This window comes from Dermacentor andersoni, chromosome 4 (genome assembly GCF_023375885.2).
Source record: "Dermacentor andersoni chromosome 4, qqDerAnde1_hic_scaffold, whole genome shotgun sequence".
NCBI lineage: Eukaryota > Metazoa > Arthropoda > Arachnida > Ixodida > Ixodidae > Dermacentor > Dermacentor andersoni.
Window position 1 is genome coordinate 107,176,862 of NC_092817.1, and position 14,011 is coordinate 107,190,872.

The window sequence follows — 14,011 nt, forward strand, 5'->3', positions numbered from 1 at the left end:
AGTACCAAAAAAAAAAGAGCGACCCTTACATGAGTCTATACAGTAACCGAACATTCGTGATAACTAGGGTCATTATAAGCACGCTCAACTACAAGTTAATTCATTTTTAACTCGAATACCATTTTTCATTTTTACCAATATACTACCAATATACCTTTTTAGTATGAATTTACTCTATCGCCACAATGTTTTAATTTTCATTCATTTGGAATAGCGTTTGAGCATTCTGGAGTTTTAAAGGAGTCATACTATCCCGTTTCCTAAACATAAAAATTGTAAGAGCGTTATAATTACATGCATAATAAAATGAAAACGCGGAATGGCTTGCAGCCCTCCAAAGTCAAGTGCCCACACTGGCCCAGCCTGGAGCACCTTTAACAAAGCACACAGCTCTGAAAATTCTGAAGTGATGCTACACTGTGTTGCGACGATTATTCACTAACAAGCTCCAAAGCAAGCAGCCATTATAACCTGTTACTGAAAACAGCCAGTCAAGATTGGTCAACGGAACAGTTAGAAAAAGGAAGTGGCAAGAAGAATGATTTTGCATTTACCGAGTAGCGTCCCTTCCCTGGCATCCTCGGCCACTTCAGTCTCGGTTGAAGCAGCCGCTGCTCCAAAAGGGTCGGCTTCTCCTTCCCGAGCATTCCTTCCGGCCTCGATGGACTCGCCGGGCACCGGCATTGCCCCCAGAGCCGAGTTCTCGGCAGCAGTAGACGACGCGCCAACCTCAATGTCGGCGGAGGCAGAGGGACCTCGGGGGACCTCGGAGGGGCGCCCAAGCATGGACCCTCCCAGCAGAAGGCTGGCCTGGTCAAATGCCTCATCTATGTTGGTAGCCTCACGAGCCATCTCGGGGTCGTCAAAACCCATGTCTCCTGTAAGCAAGGGGGGATACTCCTGAGTCACTGCTGACATTGTTGGGAACAGCCGCTGGTCCTAGCAGTTGTACCTTTGCGTTGCAGCGCACAGTCGAATGAATACACTATTTCGCACGGTTGTGCACTGAAAATTCGCAGCAAGAAGCACTTCTTAAGACAAGTCTGCCCACACACTTCCACACAGTGTCACAAATGCTCCAAGTGAGTCGATGGTTATCACACTGTGGTAATTTTGTGCCAAAATTGTGATATGACAGACCACTTGCTGTCCACAACCAAGGTTGCTACGACAAGAGTGCATGCTTGCATTTCTGGCCATTTCTTTTGCTGTACCTACCTATGAATTTTTTTTTTTTATGTGACAATATTTGCTTTTCTCTCAATGACATCAATGTCAGGTTTGTCCTCCTCTGTGCTTCTTGCCCTGTTAGGTGGAATTAAATTTCAATGCAGTGTGTGTTTCAAGTATAATGTATACAATTCCCCTGCCATCTTCACAACTGTTCCCTCACAAGCTAAAAGCTTATGCACAACTGATAAAAAGAAGCTACAGCAACCGCACCAGCACTAAGCCAACAAACAGCTATAACACTGCAGATGTCACACACTGTGTAATTGCTCCTACTTTAATGCAGGAGAACCTTGTTCAGGGAAAACATTAGCACACAAGGCTCTGTTTATTTACAGGTACAACAGCTTAGTTCTGCACATCTGAGGACGCAGAAGCTACTTGCTCACCCACGTACATGCACATACAATGAAAAATTTACTCACCAAAATTGTCATCATTGATGAGGCTGAGCGAGCCATAGTCCTCCTTGAGTGTGATGTCTTCCGCACGGCTTTGGTTCAGCGTAACTGCCGCTTCCATGTCAATGTTGCTGCAGATGCATAATATGGTCATGAAGAATTCAGTTCGAAATGCTTCACGGTTCCAGGTGCAAGAGCACTGTTCCTGTTACCGCTAAGCTATTGCAAAAGTTCTGTACTGCAATCTCAACAAAAATCAAACTCATTTTCATATGTGACAAGGGTGCCTTTTCAATGGCAACAGTAGTATTTCACATGCCTGCCCACACACTACGTCTTACATTAAGCAGATTCTCTAGTTAAGTTGCTTGAGAGCTAGAGTTACTAGAGAACTGAAACGATTAAGATACACAGCTTCAGTACTGCTTTGACTGAAAAACTGGGTCTGGGATGGCTTTCATTTATTTGAGAGATTCAAAAGGCCTGTACTTCTTTCAGCAGTATTCTGGGCCCAATCTGGCTGACAAAAAGTTGGTAATGATGAGCCCGCACCTCTGGTCTTACAAAAAAGGAAAGAATGAGCTATAGAATGCACTGTAACCTGTTTCTCTGTGCTACAGGTCATAAAGCTGAAAGCCCAGTAGCTCACATGAGGTTTATGTCGCAGAAGCAAGACTACATGTTATGGAAATGTTCCGGGCACAGCTGCTCAGCCCAGCCTCCATCACAGTTAACACGCATTAGGTGCCTTTTCATTTCTCCCGAGTATGGTGCTGAAGACTTCTGCTTTGGTTTCCTTGAAATTGCTAGCTAAATGTGCTTTCCTTCTAAAGACTTTTGTGTCTGCTCCTTATGGCTTTCGAGTTAAAGTGACGGTAGCTATATGTAGCCAGGCTGTGAGAGCAACATCCTATAATGATGAAGTTGACAACCCCCAGCCCTACCCCCTTGTGCCCATCCCAACCCCTTCCTCACCTGAGGTCGGGCATGGTGGCCTCAAAGTCGTGGAACACCTCAGGCAACGTGATGGTGCTGAGAGCAGCCTGCCTGCCCTCCTCAGGCAGGTCGACTGCTCCCGGCCGGAAGGCCATCTTGATCTTGATGAATGCTTCATTGCAGTCGGCGAGCAGGTACTTGGCCTTGCGTGAGTAGATGCGCACGATGCCCAGCAGCAAATGGCCGGAGGTGCGCAGTGCCATCTTCACCTTGGGCTGCAGGATGCCCTCGACGCTGCTCTCAATATTGGTCTCAAAGACGTGCGCCTTCGTCAGCTTCTTGTCCCAGTGGGCCGCCAGCCAGATGCGTGCCAGCGGGCCCTTCTTGGCCAGCACAAAGTGTGCGTAGAACATTGCTGCGGCCTCTCCCCGTCAGGGGGAACGCTGCCCCCCGACACTTGCCCTCCACTCACGACGTCCACTCCTGCGAGATCACATTCCAGACAGACAGCCCTGTCAACAAGTGCACAGACATAAGCTGCTCCAACCTCACATCACAAGTAGAAATAACTTCTTGAATGTAAGCCCAAATTACCCTGGCTACAACAATCTTGTATAACATGTAGTCAAGGAATCTACAAGCGGTACAGAAAATATGGCAATGGCAAATTGTTTCAACAGCAAAGCTAAGCGAGAAACAGCCACAGGTGTCCCTCCTTATTAAAATACTTCAACACGCCTATTTTTTCAGCCTCCTCTCCACTCCTAAGCTTCTGACAGCAGCAGCCCTAGTACACAGCATCCCAATGCAATAAGAAAACTGCCAAGGTTATAGACTTTGCAGTCACCAATTGAAGCAAATAACTTCAGAAGAAAGGTAACTACTACTGCCCTTGCACATGAGCTGCAATTTATAACGTAAGGGATGTCACAGACCCATGCTAGGCCAAATAGACCCACCCAACAAAAAAGACCATGAAGTCCAGTGTCTCAATATGGTGTCATCACCGCTGTGACATGTATGGGAAACTGAAAAGGGCAAGTTTGGCCTCGGACATTACCTATACACTCTTGAACAAATGTATACCCTTTGGGGTATATATTTGCCACACAACAATAATCGTCATCTGCCTTCCTTGCGTTTCTTTTCTTGAAAACAGTGTGCTCGCTACTTTCCTGTCGAGAATTCTCTGTCATGCTGATGACACGCATGCCATTCGTGACTTGGAAGTACCGAGCTCACAGCGCTAAAGAAAGGAAATGCGGACAAGACAGATGACGACTATTGTGTGGCAAGATGCGACCCAAAGGGCATAATTTTGCTTAAGCGTGTAAGTAGTCCTCCACCACTTTTTTTTTTGCATAAGAAGGAAAACTTCTCCCCTTGCATACAACACCTAGCCACTGCCCCTTTTTTTTTTCATACAGACAACCTTGAAAGTTTACACACCGGATTATCCGAGACAAAAGCAGAGCTCTCCACAACCTCAGATCACACCCTGGTATTCCATATTCTAGCCTGTACAAGCATGTGCGTGCAAACGACATAGTGTTGTACGGTTTTACTTACTATGCTAACAAACTGGGCAGGAATTAAATGTTTTCTCGGACAACACTGTCCATAGACTTTTCGCAGTTGTCGCACTCCACATATAGTGCTTGTGAAGCATATGCCTGCCTCTTTATTCGCTACCAGTATTGTGACAAAGAAGGGCATCCGCTTACAGACTAACTGTGCCACTTTTTTCTTCCTTCAATGAATAATGCCAGAGAACACATGCTCATTGCCAATAAATTAAGAGCATGCAAATGAAAGTACTGAAATTAAGTAGATTTGGAATTTCTTTCGCTATAAATACCAACATTAGCGCTGGTCAGTTATCAAAGGCTGCTGCAGCGCTCTCACATCAACTATGTGCTTGCTGAGCCTTATCCTTCGCAACAATGCTTTACTGCATATGGTAAATGGAACACTTCATGATATACAGCATGCGAAGAAAAAGACTTAGCATACATGCTTGGAAGACATGCATTACAACATCCGCTACAAGGTTTCTGTTCTTACTTTTTTGCTGTAAGCTACCTGCAGCCGCTGAAGGCGAAAATTTGCCTTTGAGGTACTTCAAGGTAGTACGAGATCCTGATTTAGATAAGCTATAGAGGCAGGCATACAAAGCCATAAAACCCTGAAAGCGTGGTACCTTGCAAGTTGTCAGCTTGAGAGCTAGTGCACGAAACTGAGACAGCAATCCAAGTGCTGGTTCAAAATGAGCCTTCTAATAATACCTAGGCACTGAAGATTCTAATTGCCATGCGGCTACATTTGACACGCGCCGCTGTACAAAAGTAACATGGCCCACTTGGACATTTACAGCAACTGGTATTATCCCGCACCTTGACCATGCTGCCCAACTCTAATACAGGACAAAAACTGAGGTGCACCTTGCTAGATGCTTTGTCCTTACAACTGGGGGCAAGATGTAACATGTTCCGCCTCTGCTCATATATTATTGCAGGTGAAACAGAGGATAGTGTTGCACGAGCCGTAAGTAGCACACCTGGAATGAGCAATAAATCTGCTCTGAAAGGCAAGACTATTACCTACAATATTTCAACATAAACATCCTATAGTGGGTGGCAGAATAATGTCATCAAACATGTGTTAGAGCTTAAAGTTGTGTTGCTTTCCTGAGCCGGCCTTATACAATTACATACTGTTCTTTCTTTTTACACTCACTTAAAAAATTTTTTTTCACCTGTGACAGCTTAATACAAGGTATTGAGCCCAATTACTTCAAGAGGTACACATTAATTGCGGGAGAATCAGAAATGCATACTGATCAGTAAAATTTCATAAATTAGGTTGACAACTAATTACACATTGCAATTATGAATGTTGCCAGTGAGATCATAAGACATACGCACTGGGAACTAATTCTGACGCCAGTTTTGAAAAATGCCTTTCCAAAATGTACGACGAAATACACTGATGTTTCGATTATTTTTCTGCATCAATGCATAAAACAGTGTCTCGTTAAAAAAGTTAGTGGATCAACAGTGCATTTTTACCGCAAGTTTGATGGCACATATTTCAAAATCCGAACCGCCTTCAGAATTTGTTCCAAGTGCTTTGTAATCTTCCCAGCTACAATTTGTAAACTGAAATATGTGCTGTAGAGTAATTAGTTATAAACTTAATCAGTGAAGTTTTGCTAATCTGTCAATTATGCATTTTAATTGTGCAAGTAATGTCCACCTCTTCAGCAATCCAGTTCAGGGATTACATTTGTGCTATCTGCTACAAGCAATCTTTTTTTAAATTTTGTACAGTTAAAGAAATGCACCTGGTATAAGCCGACATCATTGACATTGTTAAAGGTGTTATAGATATTTCAACAATAGCAATGGAACTAAAAACAAGGGAAAGGGAAGAAACAAAATGGGAACATTAGCACTCGCAATAAACAGCAAAACTTCCCATTGACTTGACAAAACTTGATTTTCACATTAGGAGGAAGAAATGAAGTTGGGCAGGCCATGTAATGTGTAGGACAGACAACCGGCGGTCTATTAGTTAGGGAATGGCTGCCAAGGGAAGGTAAGCACAGTCGAGGACAGCAAAAAATTACACGGTGCGATGAAGTCGGAAAGTTCCTAGGTATAAAATGGGGTCAGCTAGCACAAGACGGGATAATTGGAGATCGTTGAGAGATGCCTTGCAGCTGCAGAACCTCCAGTGGCCATTAATAAGATGGTGGTGGTAGGCATGATGCTGTTACATTGTGTAACAGCACTGCCGGCCTCAATTACTTGAGGAAGAAGTAGCCACCCAAAACAAAAGCAAAGAAGATGGCAGTCTTGCCACTGTAGGGGAATGCTGCTGTCGCAGCAAACAAGTTCAGAGGCAACGGAATAGCTGAAGTCTACTGTCTTCTTTTTAAGTGGCACTAAAGAGAAACAATAATCAAGTTTAGGCTGATAAAACCTTCTTTCAAAACTCCATTTTCGTAAATTATGTTGCAATAGGTTGACCATATGAAGCAAAAATGAAGAAAAAAGTTCAATTTTGTCCTGAAACCTCATGCCGGTACATCTGTGCAAAGTCACGGATTTCGAAGTATTTTCTTCGCGTTCAAACAGTTGTGCCGTTGTAAACTTTCTTGATACTTGCTAAGTTCACTCTCCAGCTTCTTTAGAATAGAATGCAGTTAATACTTACCAACAAACAATCGAATGGGCTCGCGAAGACAATCATCAAAATCCTTGATGTCAAAGAGAGCTGGTGCAGTAACTTCAAGTTGGCAGTGCCACCCATTATTCATTTTTTTACATCTGTTTTATGAGTTACAAGACCTTCTATAACTATAAGAGTGGTTTTCCAGCATTGTAAAAAACATACTAATGCACTCGAAATAGGTTTTCTTTTTAGTGTCCCTTCAACCTTTCCTAACCACAGTTTTAAGTGGGCTTATCCAAGCATGTTATAACATGTGCTGGATACATATAAGCACCTTATTATTTGAACTATGGCCTAAGTTTTCTACTAACCATTAACCACCTTCGATCAAATACTACTGGTCAGCGAGATAGACAGGAAGTGCCTATCAGGCAGGCTCCCACACGGCAAGGATTGCAGTATTGACATAAGGCCAAGCTGTCCATTTTATAAATTTCTCTGCTTACTACAAATTTTAATGGGAAAGTATGAAACAAGATACAGAAAAGTCTAAGAGAAACTGCAAAACTGACATTTGGCATGCCTGACTGGGCCACATCAGCATTTATAAAGAGGTCAGCTACAGTACCTGGGTACCCTTCTCATGGTCTGTACTAGCACTATATTACCCAAAGGCACTTTCCAGCCTGCCTAGCCAGAAAATGTTGTGTTGTGTTGGGTTCACTGGCGCATAAGCAACTGAGGCTATCACGTGCCAGACACAAGGTGTAGTTTCTTTAAAGGGGTTGGTTCCCCTCAGCAAGTCCTTCTCTGGTTAAGGGCACTGAAGAACCCAAGAAGTTAAAGGCCTAAGCCCTCATCTCAGACATGCGAAGGTGGAGAAGGTTTTCCGTAGTATGTAATGAAGCGTACAGTCAGCATTTAGAGTTTTTCAAGAACCCCGGCTTCCTTTAGAAAGCTTAAAACATTTGTCATATCAACAAATGCGTTTTCTCCTAAAATCAACGCTGGATGGAAATGAATGTGTCTGTTGTAAAATGGGGTAAAATGTTTTTTCCGTCAGTGTTTCGAGTTCTGCGCACGAAAATAAGATGTGATTTATTGTCAGTTCATGTCCACATTTTTCACAACCAGGCTTGTTTTCTTTTGCCAGAATTAAGTTGTGTGTGAGGTAGGTATGTCCAATGCACAAATGACATAATAAAACTTCAAAAAACCATTCCTGATGTGTACATGACTTCCATTCTTAAGATGGGTTTTAGCATTTGCAGCTTGTTTTTTAGTCGATTACTCCATGTAGGTTGCCATTTGTCCCTCAGTTTGCCGTGTACTAACTTCATACAATCTTTAGGGGGCATGCTTACTTTTTCTATACCACTGCTGCGAGTTTGTGCAGCGCATTCATCTGCTCTCTCATTGCCAGCAATTCCTACGTGACTTGGAACCCAACAGAGTTTTATGTAATGTCCTCGCTATATTAGGTATTACTTCTCCAAGTAACAGCATGGCCACATTTCTGGAGTGTAGTGCTCCGATTACACTGAGGGAATCAGTGTTGATGAGGCTGTTCTCACATATTGTCTTTACAGCTAGCAACAGAGCATAACACTCAGGAGTTAATATTGACGCACACTGAGGAAGTTTTGCCATTTTTCTCTAGTTCCCCTCCACTACTGCACTTCCGACGTAATCTGCATCTTTGGAACCATCTGCGAAAGTTTTCGTGCGTCTTTCTTTAAGCCCGAGATATTCTTGTACGATGTGTTCTCTTGGGGTTTGTCTTTTGTTCAACTGTGTAAGAGTCAGATCCAACAGAAGACTACCATGGGGGCAGTGCGATGTAGTTTTGTGCAGTGTCAGGTAATGTACCCAATAAATGCAGCTTGCTGCATATCTCTTCAAAGCTTAGCAGCAATGGCTTTGTTGCTTGTGGTCTATTGTTGAACAACATTCGAAAAGGACAAGTTGTGATAATCGGACAACACAGATGTTGCGTTCGTGCTCTGATTCTAAGAACATATGCGCATGTGACTGCTATTCTTCTATTGTCTAGAGAGGGCTCATTTGCTTCTACACAGACTTACTACAGGTGACGTTCTGTTTGCTGCGCACGAAAGGTGCAGACCTAGATTATGAACTGATCTAATCATTTTAAATATGAGGGTCTTTCTGAACCATAGACTATGCTCCTGTAATCTAGACAAGAATGTACCAGAGAACGATAAATGTGTGGAAGGCATGTTCTATCAGACCCCCAGCACTTCTTTGAGAGTACTTTAAGGATGTTCAGAGCTCTGGAAGCTTTGACTTTCAAACTGTATGTGTGGTAGGAATGTGAGCGTTTTATTAAATGTAATGCCTAAAAATTTGTGTTCTTGGTTTACTGGGAGTATTGTTTCATTTAAGTGCAGGGAAGGATAAACCTGTAGGCCTGTTTAGTGAGAAGAGAACAGCAACTATTTTTTGTGGGGATAACTTAAATCCATTTCTGTTTGCCCAGATCGCGAGTTTGTTCAGTGTGAGTTGTATCTCTCTCACATGTTGGCAAGCTGGAGGACATTCATGCAATTCGGAGGTCATCAGCATAGACTGAATGCCTAATAAATTTTGGGATTATTTTTGCAATTGTGTTGACTTATACTACGAAGAGTGTAGAACTTAAAATACAACCATGCGGCACTCCATTCTCCCGAGTGAAGCTCTCCAAAAAGGTTGAACCAAGGTGTACTTTAAATGAACGGTCGAAGAGGAAGTCTTTGAGGCATTTCTGCATCCCGCCACGGATGCACAAGTCTGCAAGGTCGCGGAGAATCCCAAACCTCCATGTAGTGTCCTAAGCTTTCTCCATATCAAACTGCCAGACAGTGTTGTTTGTGTGTGAAAGCTAGCCTGAAAATGTGTTTAAAAGATTAGCCACTTGACGTGTTACTTGCACATCAGTGGAGCATTAATTTGGCACAGGTGCCATGTGTATGCATACAATATTTTAGCCTGCTCTCAAAGGCTGCAAGAAAATACATTTTTTATTCGATATGTAGGGAAAAAAAACGTGCAATGAACAGTAGGCACGACACTGGTGTGTTGTGTTTTACAAACCAGAATTTAAAAGTTATGCTGCTGCAACTTGTGCCATAGCCTTCATTTGGCCTTATCTGAATTCCCGCGGACACATGCATTGCAGGAATGCTGGAGTTGAAGGATTCAACAAGTGTGTACTAATTTTAATATGACAGCCAGACAATTAAGTATCCACGATGACCACAAAAGAAGGCCAAGGTGCACACATATCAGGCAGTCCGGCTACAGACTCCTCTGAGCAGTGGTAAAGCTAGCCTAATAAATAACGCGTCTGCGATCTGTTAAGTAAGATATTGCGATTTGCCTTACTTTTGTACACCAAAGAGTGCACTAGCTGTCCCGTAATGGTGCGATACCCTGCTACCCGTCACTGCGTGACGGTTCCGGGTACTGTGCTGCGAGAAATGTGAACACGCTCGACTACCGGGAACGCAATAGTCCACGCCGGGTGAACAAACTGCTGTATTACTCGGTTGCTGCCTAGAGCTTTTATTCGTGTCTAATGTATACAAGCAACCAAGCGCGTACGACCCGGCCACTTACGGGCTTCCAGCTCGAAAGCGATGAAGGTATCGATAGTTTGTTCCAGAATTCCCACACACGTCTGCAAATAATCGTCCCTTTATATGCAACCGCAGCGTGCAATCTTGTCGCCGGCGATTATCGGTGGGAACAGTTTCATGCAGAAAGATGAAAACACGCCGAAATGTATCGTACATCAAGCGCCTTCGATGTGGAACGAGGAGCTGCAAAGGTGCGCTTGAAAGAGACACGCAACATGTACTAATGATTTAAGGGTTGGATGATTAAAAACACGTTTATTGGAAGCGAGGTGCTTAATTGTTCCGCTTTTCACTACCAACTACGACAGGAAAAAAACGATAGCGCGCGTATCGCCGAGGCGGATTTCTTTTTCTTCTACTTGCAATTCGTACGAAATTAGAGGCTACACAGTGCTGTTTCGGCAACGTATTACAAAACGTGTACGAGCATTTCGCAAATCCCAAAACTTTCCATCGCCAGGTCTAAACATCTGGCGGGCACTACCCGAAACGGGCGCGCAATTTCCCGCCTTCTGGACAGGTGACTGCGATTAGCAGTACTCGCGACGTTGACAGTGCCCCACCGCTCGCTAATAACGCAACAATGCGCTAGTAATACGAGATATTTCGTGCAGCGAACGGCTGCGATGCCGCGGCCTCCTGTCATACGGAAGTGCCAGCGCGATGTAAAAAAAAATACACTTAAAGAAAACAGCGCCCGCCCCCGAGGGAACTACGCCAGCCTTGGCTGCACGCAAGGTGGTCGGCGCTTAGCGCCGGTCGCACAGTGGAGACAATTATTAAATGGAGACAGACGTGCGATTGCACTTGTCGGTAGCGAACGGCCACACGCATCGCCCAAGAGGGGCTAGCCACGCCAGCGCGATACGAGAGAGCGCCCGGAGAGCGATAAATCCGCCATTGCAAGTCGCCGGGCGATGCTCGGGGCCGCGTTTTCGACCGCGTCGGCGACGCTGTTAAGTCGCCGGTACTACTGCTGAACTGCGACGAATGCAACGGAGAAAGCCATGAGGAATCCTAAAAACGCGAGCTTAAAATCTACAGGCCCGGGAGCGATCGGCGACCATTTTTTTTTCTAATGTGCGCCGTCGGTACCCAATATTGCCCAGCGGGAACAGGCGCTATCGCCGTAGTGCTTCCGTTTCACCCTAGATGTCATGAGGAGCGCGGCGGCTTGGCCGCTCGGGCGACTGGACCCCGAGAAATGAAGCGAATTGGAGGCGCCACGGCGCGCTCACCTCGATTATTCGCGTACCACGATGGTCCCTGGTCACTCCGGCGATCAGAGGTGGTCCGGTAAGCCGGATTTGGGCGACGGATTCATCCGGAAAGCGGTCCTCGGCACCGCTGAGAAAATCGGGCCGCGTACTTTTTCACATCCAAAATGGCGTCCTGGTGTTTTCCCGCCGATTCTGCCGTTTCAAAACAGACGGCGCGCACCAGGGCACATCCGCACAAGAAAGTAGTCCCAGTCGCGTTTACCGCCAATAGCGAGCTTCATGTAGATTCTGCACATTTTCCAAGATTACCAATTTACTATCCAAGATCTTAAGTGTCCAATAAATTTTATTTTAAAGGTTTGAAACAATGTTTAATTTTTTTCTCATTGAAGCGCTGCGACGACGTAGTGTCGGGGTCCCTTAGTAGAGGGCGCAAGGCGGCAAACGGTGTCACGTGGCTAATCACGTGAGCAACTGACGCGGCGTGTCCTGCGTGTTTCTCTCTACGTGTTTGCTTGATTTGCTTCCTTTGTAGGGCGTGGGGGGGCTGCCGCCTTGCAATAGGGTCTGCCAGCTGCGTTGCGAAGCCCGAGCGACTGGGAAACGCGGCGCCGACGACCTCTGCGCCGGCCGGAGCCAGTTTGCGATAGCGCCTCTGTCCTTCGCGGCGCTGTTGCCTCAACCGTAGCGTGCGGCGTGCGGGCGGGTGCGCTCTTTGCCAACCGCCATTACGCGTCACTGTACGCGTCTGGTCTGCCATGGAGGTGCGGTCGTTAAATCGCTGGCTCAAGCATCGCGTTTGCTCGGCGTACTGTATTTACGTTGCGTATTGAAGCAGTGCGGAAACACGAATCAGACGCAACTTAGCTCGCCCACGCCGTCTGCGGAATTCCAATTATTGTAAATGTAATTCCACACCCGGTTACTAGCCAGCAAAGGGACGAAATCCGATACCGACGCCTACGTGTCAGCGCAGCCAAGTTTCCGGCGGTCGCTACTATTTTAAGCGCGCGGGAGGGGAGGAAGCTTGTATGCTGCCTTCAGGGGAGCGCGCTATGCAGTCGGTCTTGTTTATGTCGTTGTATTTTATGATTTGGGGTCGTCGTGGCTATGATGTTTCGAAGCTGTAACGCACGGCATCTCCTGCCACGCGTCCGTGGACAATATATTTTCGGAACGCAGCGCGAACCTTCCTTCGTCAGCTCTGAAAAAATGAATTAAGTAGCCTTTTGGCCATGTAAGCTTGACCTAATGCAAGCGCAGATTTACATTGTTCGGGAGCACCTTCTTTTTCTTTTTTTCGTCGCCATGTGTCAACGCAGCGAGTGAATTGTCTGTGAAGTGAATGCAAGTTCCCCACAGCTGAAAAGTGCAACCCTATAAAAAGTTATCTTTTTGTTGTTGTTAAGGAAGCAAGTCGTTCTGCTTCTCCGGATGATTGGCTGGAGCTTGATCTCACTCATATAAAGTTATTATGGTGGTTACGTTCCCTTACTAAGTTGATTTTGCAGGTTCTGTGCCACATTGGGACGGCCGCCTCACGGTCAATGCTATGACCTAGCAAAATGAGTCTATCTACTGAATTTAAATCTGCGGTCTCCAAAACCGCATCTCCTATACTTAGCACGTAATTAAAGATTGAACGCTTACTTCCCTTATTTTTACTAACACCTAGGAGAACACACGGGGGTAAAAAATTGCAACCTGTGTTGTAACCATTTCTCCTCTCAGATACCGTCATGTACTTACATTTGGTTACGAAATGCTGTTACCAAGTGTCGTAGTATGACAGCTCAATTTCGACAGTACTACCAACATTAGTACTGACACAACGCAGCTCCTCATGCAGCTGGGGTGCAGTCGTGGTTGATCGTAAATTGGATGCTAGCTCGCTTACATTCATGGTTAATCGGACGGGGGTGGAATCTATAGAATAGCCCATGCACTTGCAGATTTGAGTGTACTTACAAGCATCCCATGTGGTCTAAATTAATTGGGAGCCTTCCACTTCAGCCTATATTGTAATAACCCAGGTGTTGCCTTGGGAGGTAGGTTAACGTCCATCGATCAGTCAACCTTCCGATTCACACATAGCAAACAAAAACTAAGATCACGTGCTACGACGACGCTGCAGCTGTGGATATTGTAACGTCAATCTGCTTCAAGTTTGTTTTCGTGAGCTTCTCCCTGGTTGGTTGACGTCAAACTTAGAATCTAGTGGTCGTCTTTTCTCCTCTTTTTTTTCTTTTCTTTAACGTTGTTTTTACGTTAATGACTCTGACAACAGCCCGTTCCAACAACGGCTCGGCAAGCCGGGTAAATTGAAACATTAATATTTCAAGTTGACCGGCTCAGCTTTCAAACTTTTTTTCAAACTCGAGTGAAGCTCAGGCGAAAGGACCGAAGA

The 14,011-nt window shown here is 45.1% G+C and overlaps 1 protein-coding gene across 2 annotated transcripts in view; it reads right to left on the minus strand.

Annotated features, from left to right (window-relative positions):
* The window catches only part of LOC126536572 (uncharacterized), a 49,851-nt gene extending 37,939 nt beyond the window's left edge, over positions 1-11,912 (minus strand). The window contains exons 1-4 of one of the 2 annotated variants that reach the window (XM_050183589.3): positions 11,623-11,912; positions 2,607-3,050; positions 1,656-1,762; positions 555-878 (exon numbers count right to left, since the gene is read on the minus strand). In XM_050183589.3, the coding sequence (XP_050039546.2) occupies positions 555-878; positions 1,656-1,762; positions 2,607-2,980 (805 nt within the window). In that variant the 5' untranslated portion in view covers positions 2,981-3,050; positions 11,623-11,912. The remainder of the gene's footprint in view (positions 1-554; positions 879-1,655; positions 1,763-2,606; positions 3,051-11,622) is intronic. The other variant, XM_050183590.3, reaches the window with a different exon arrangement.
* Between the last annotated feature and the right edge of the window lie 2,099 nt (positions 11,913-14,011).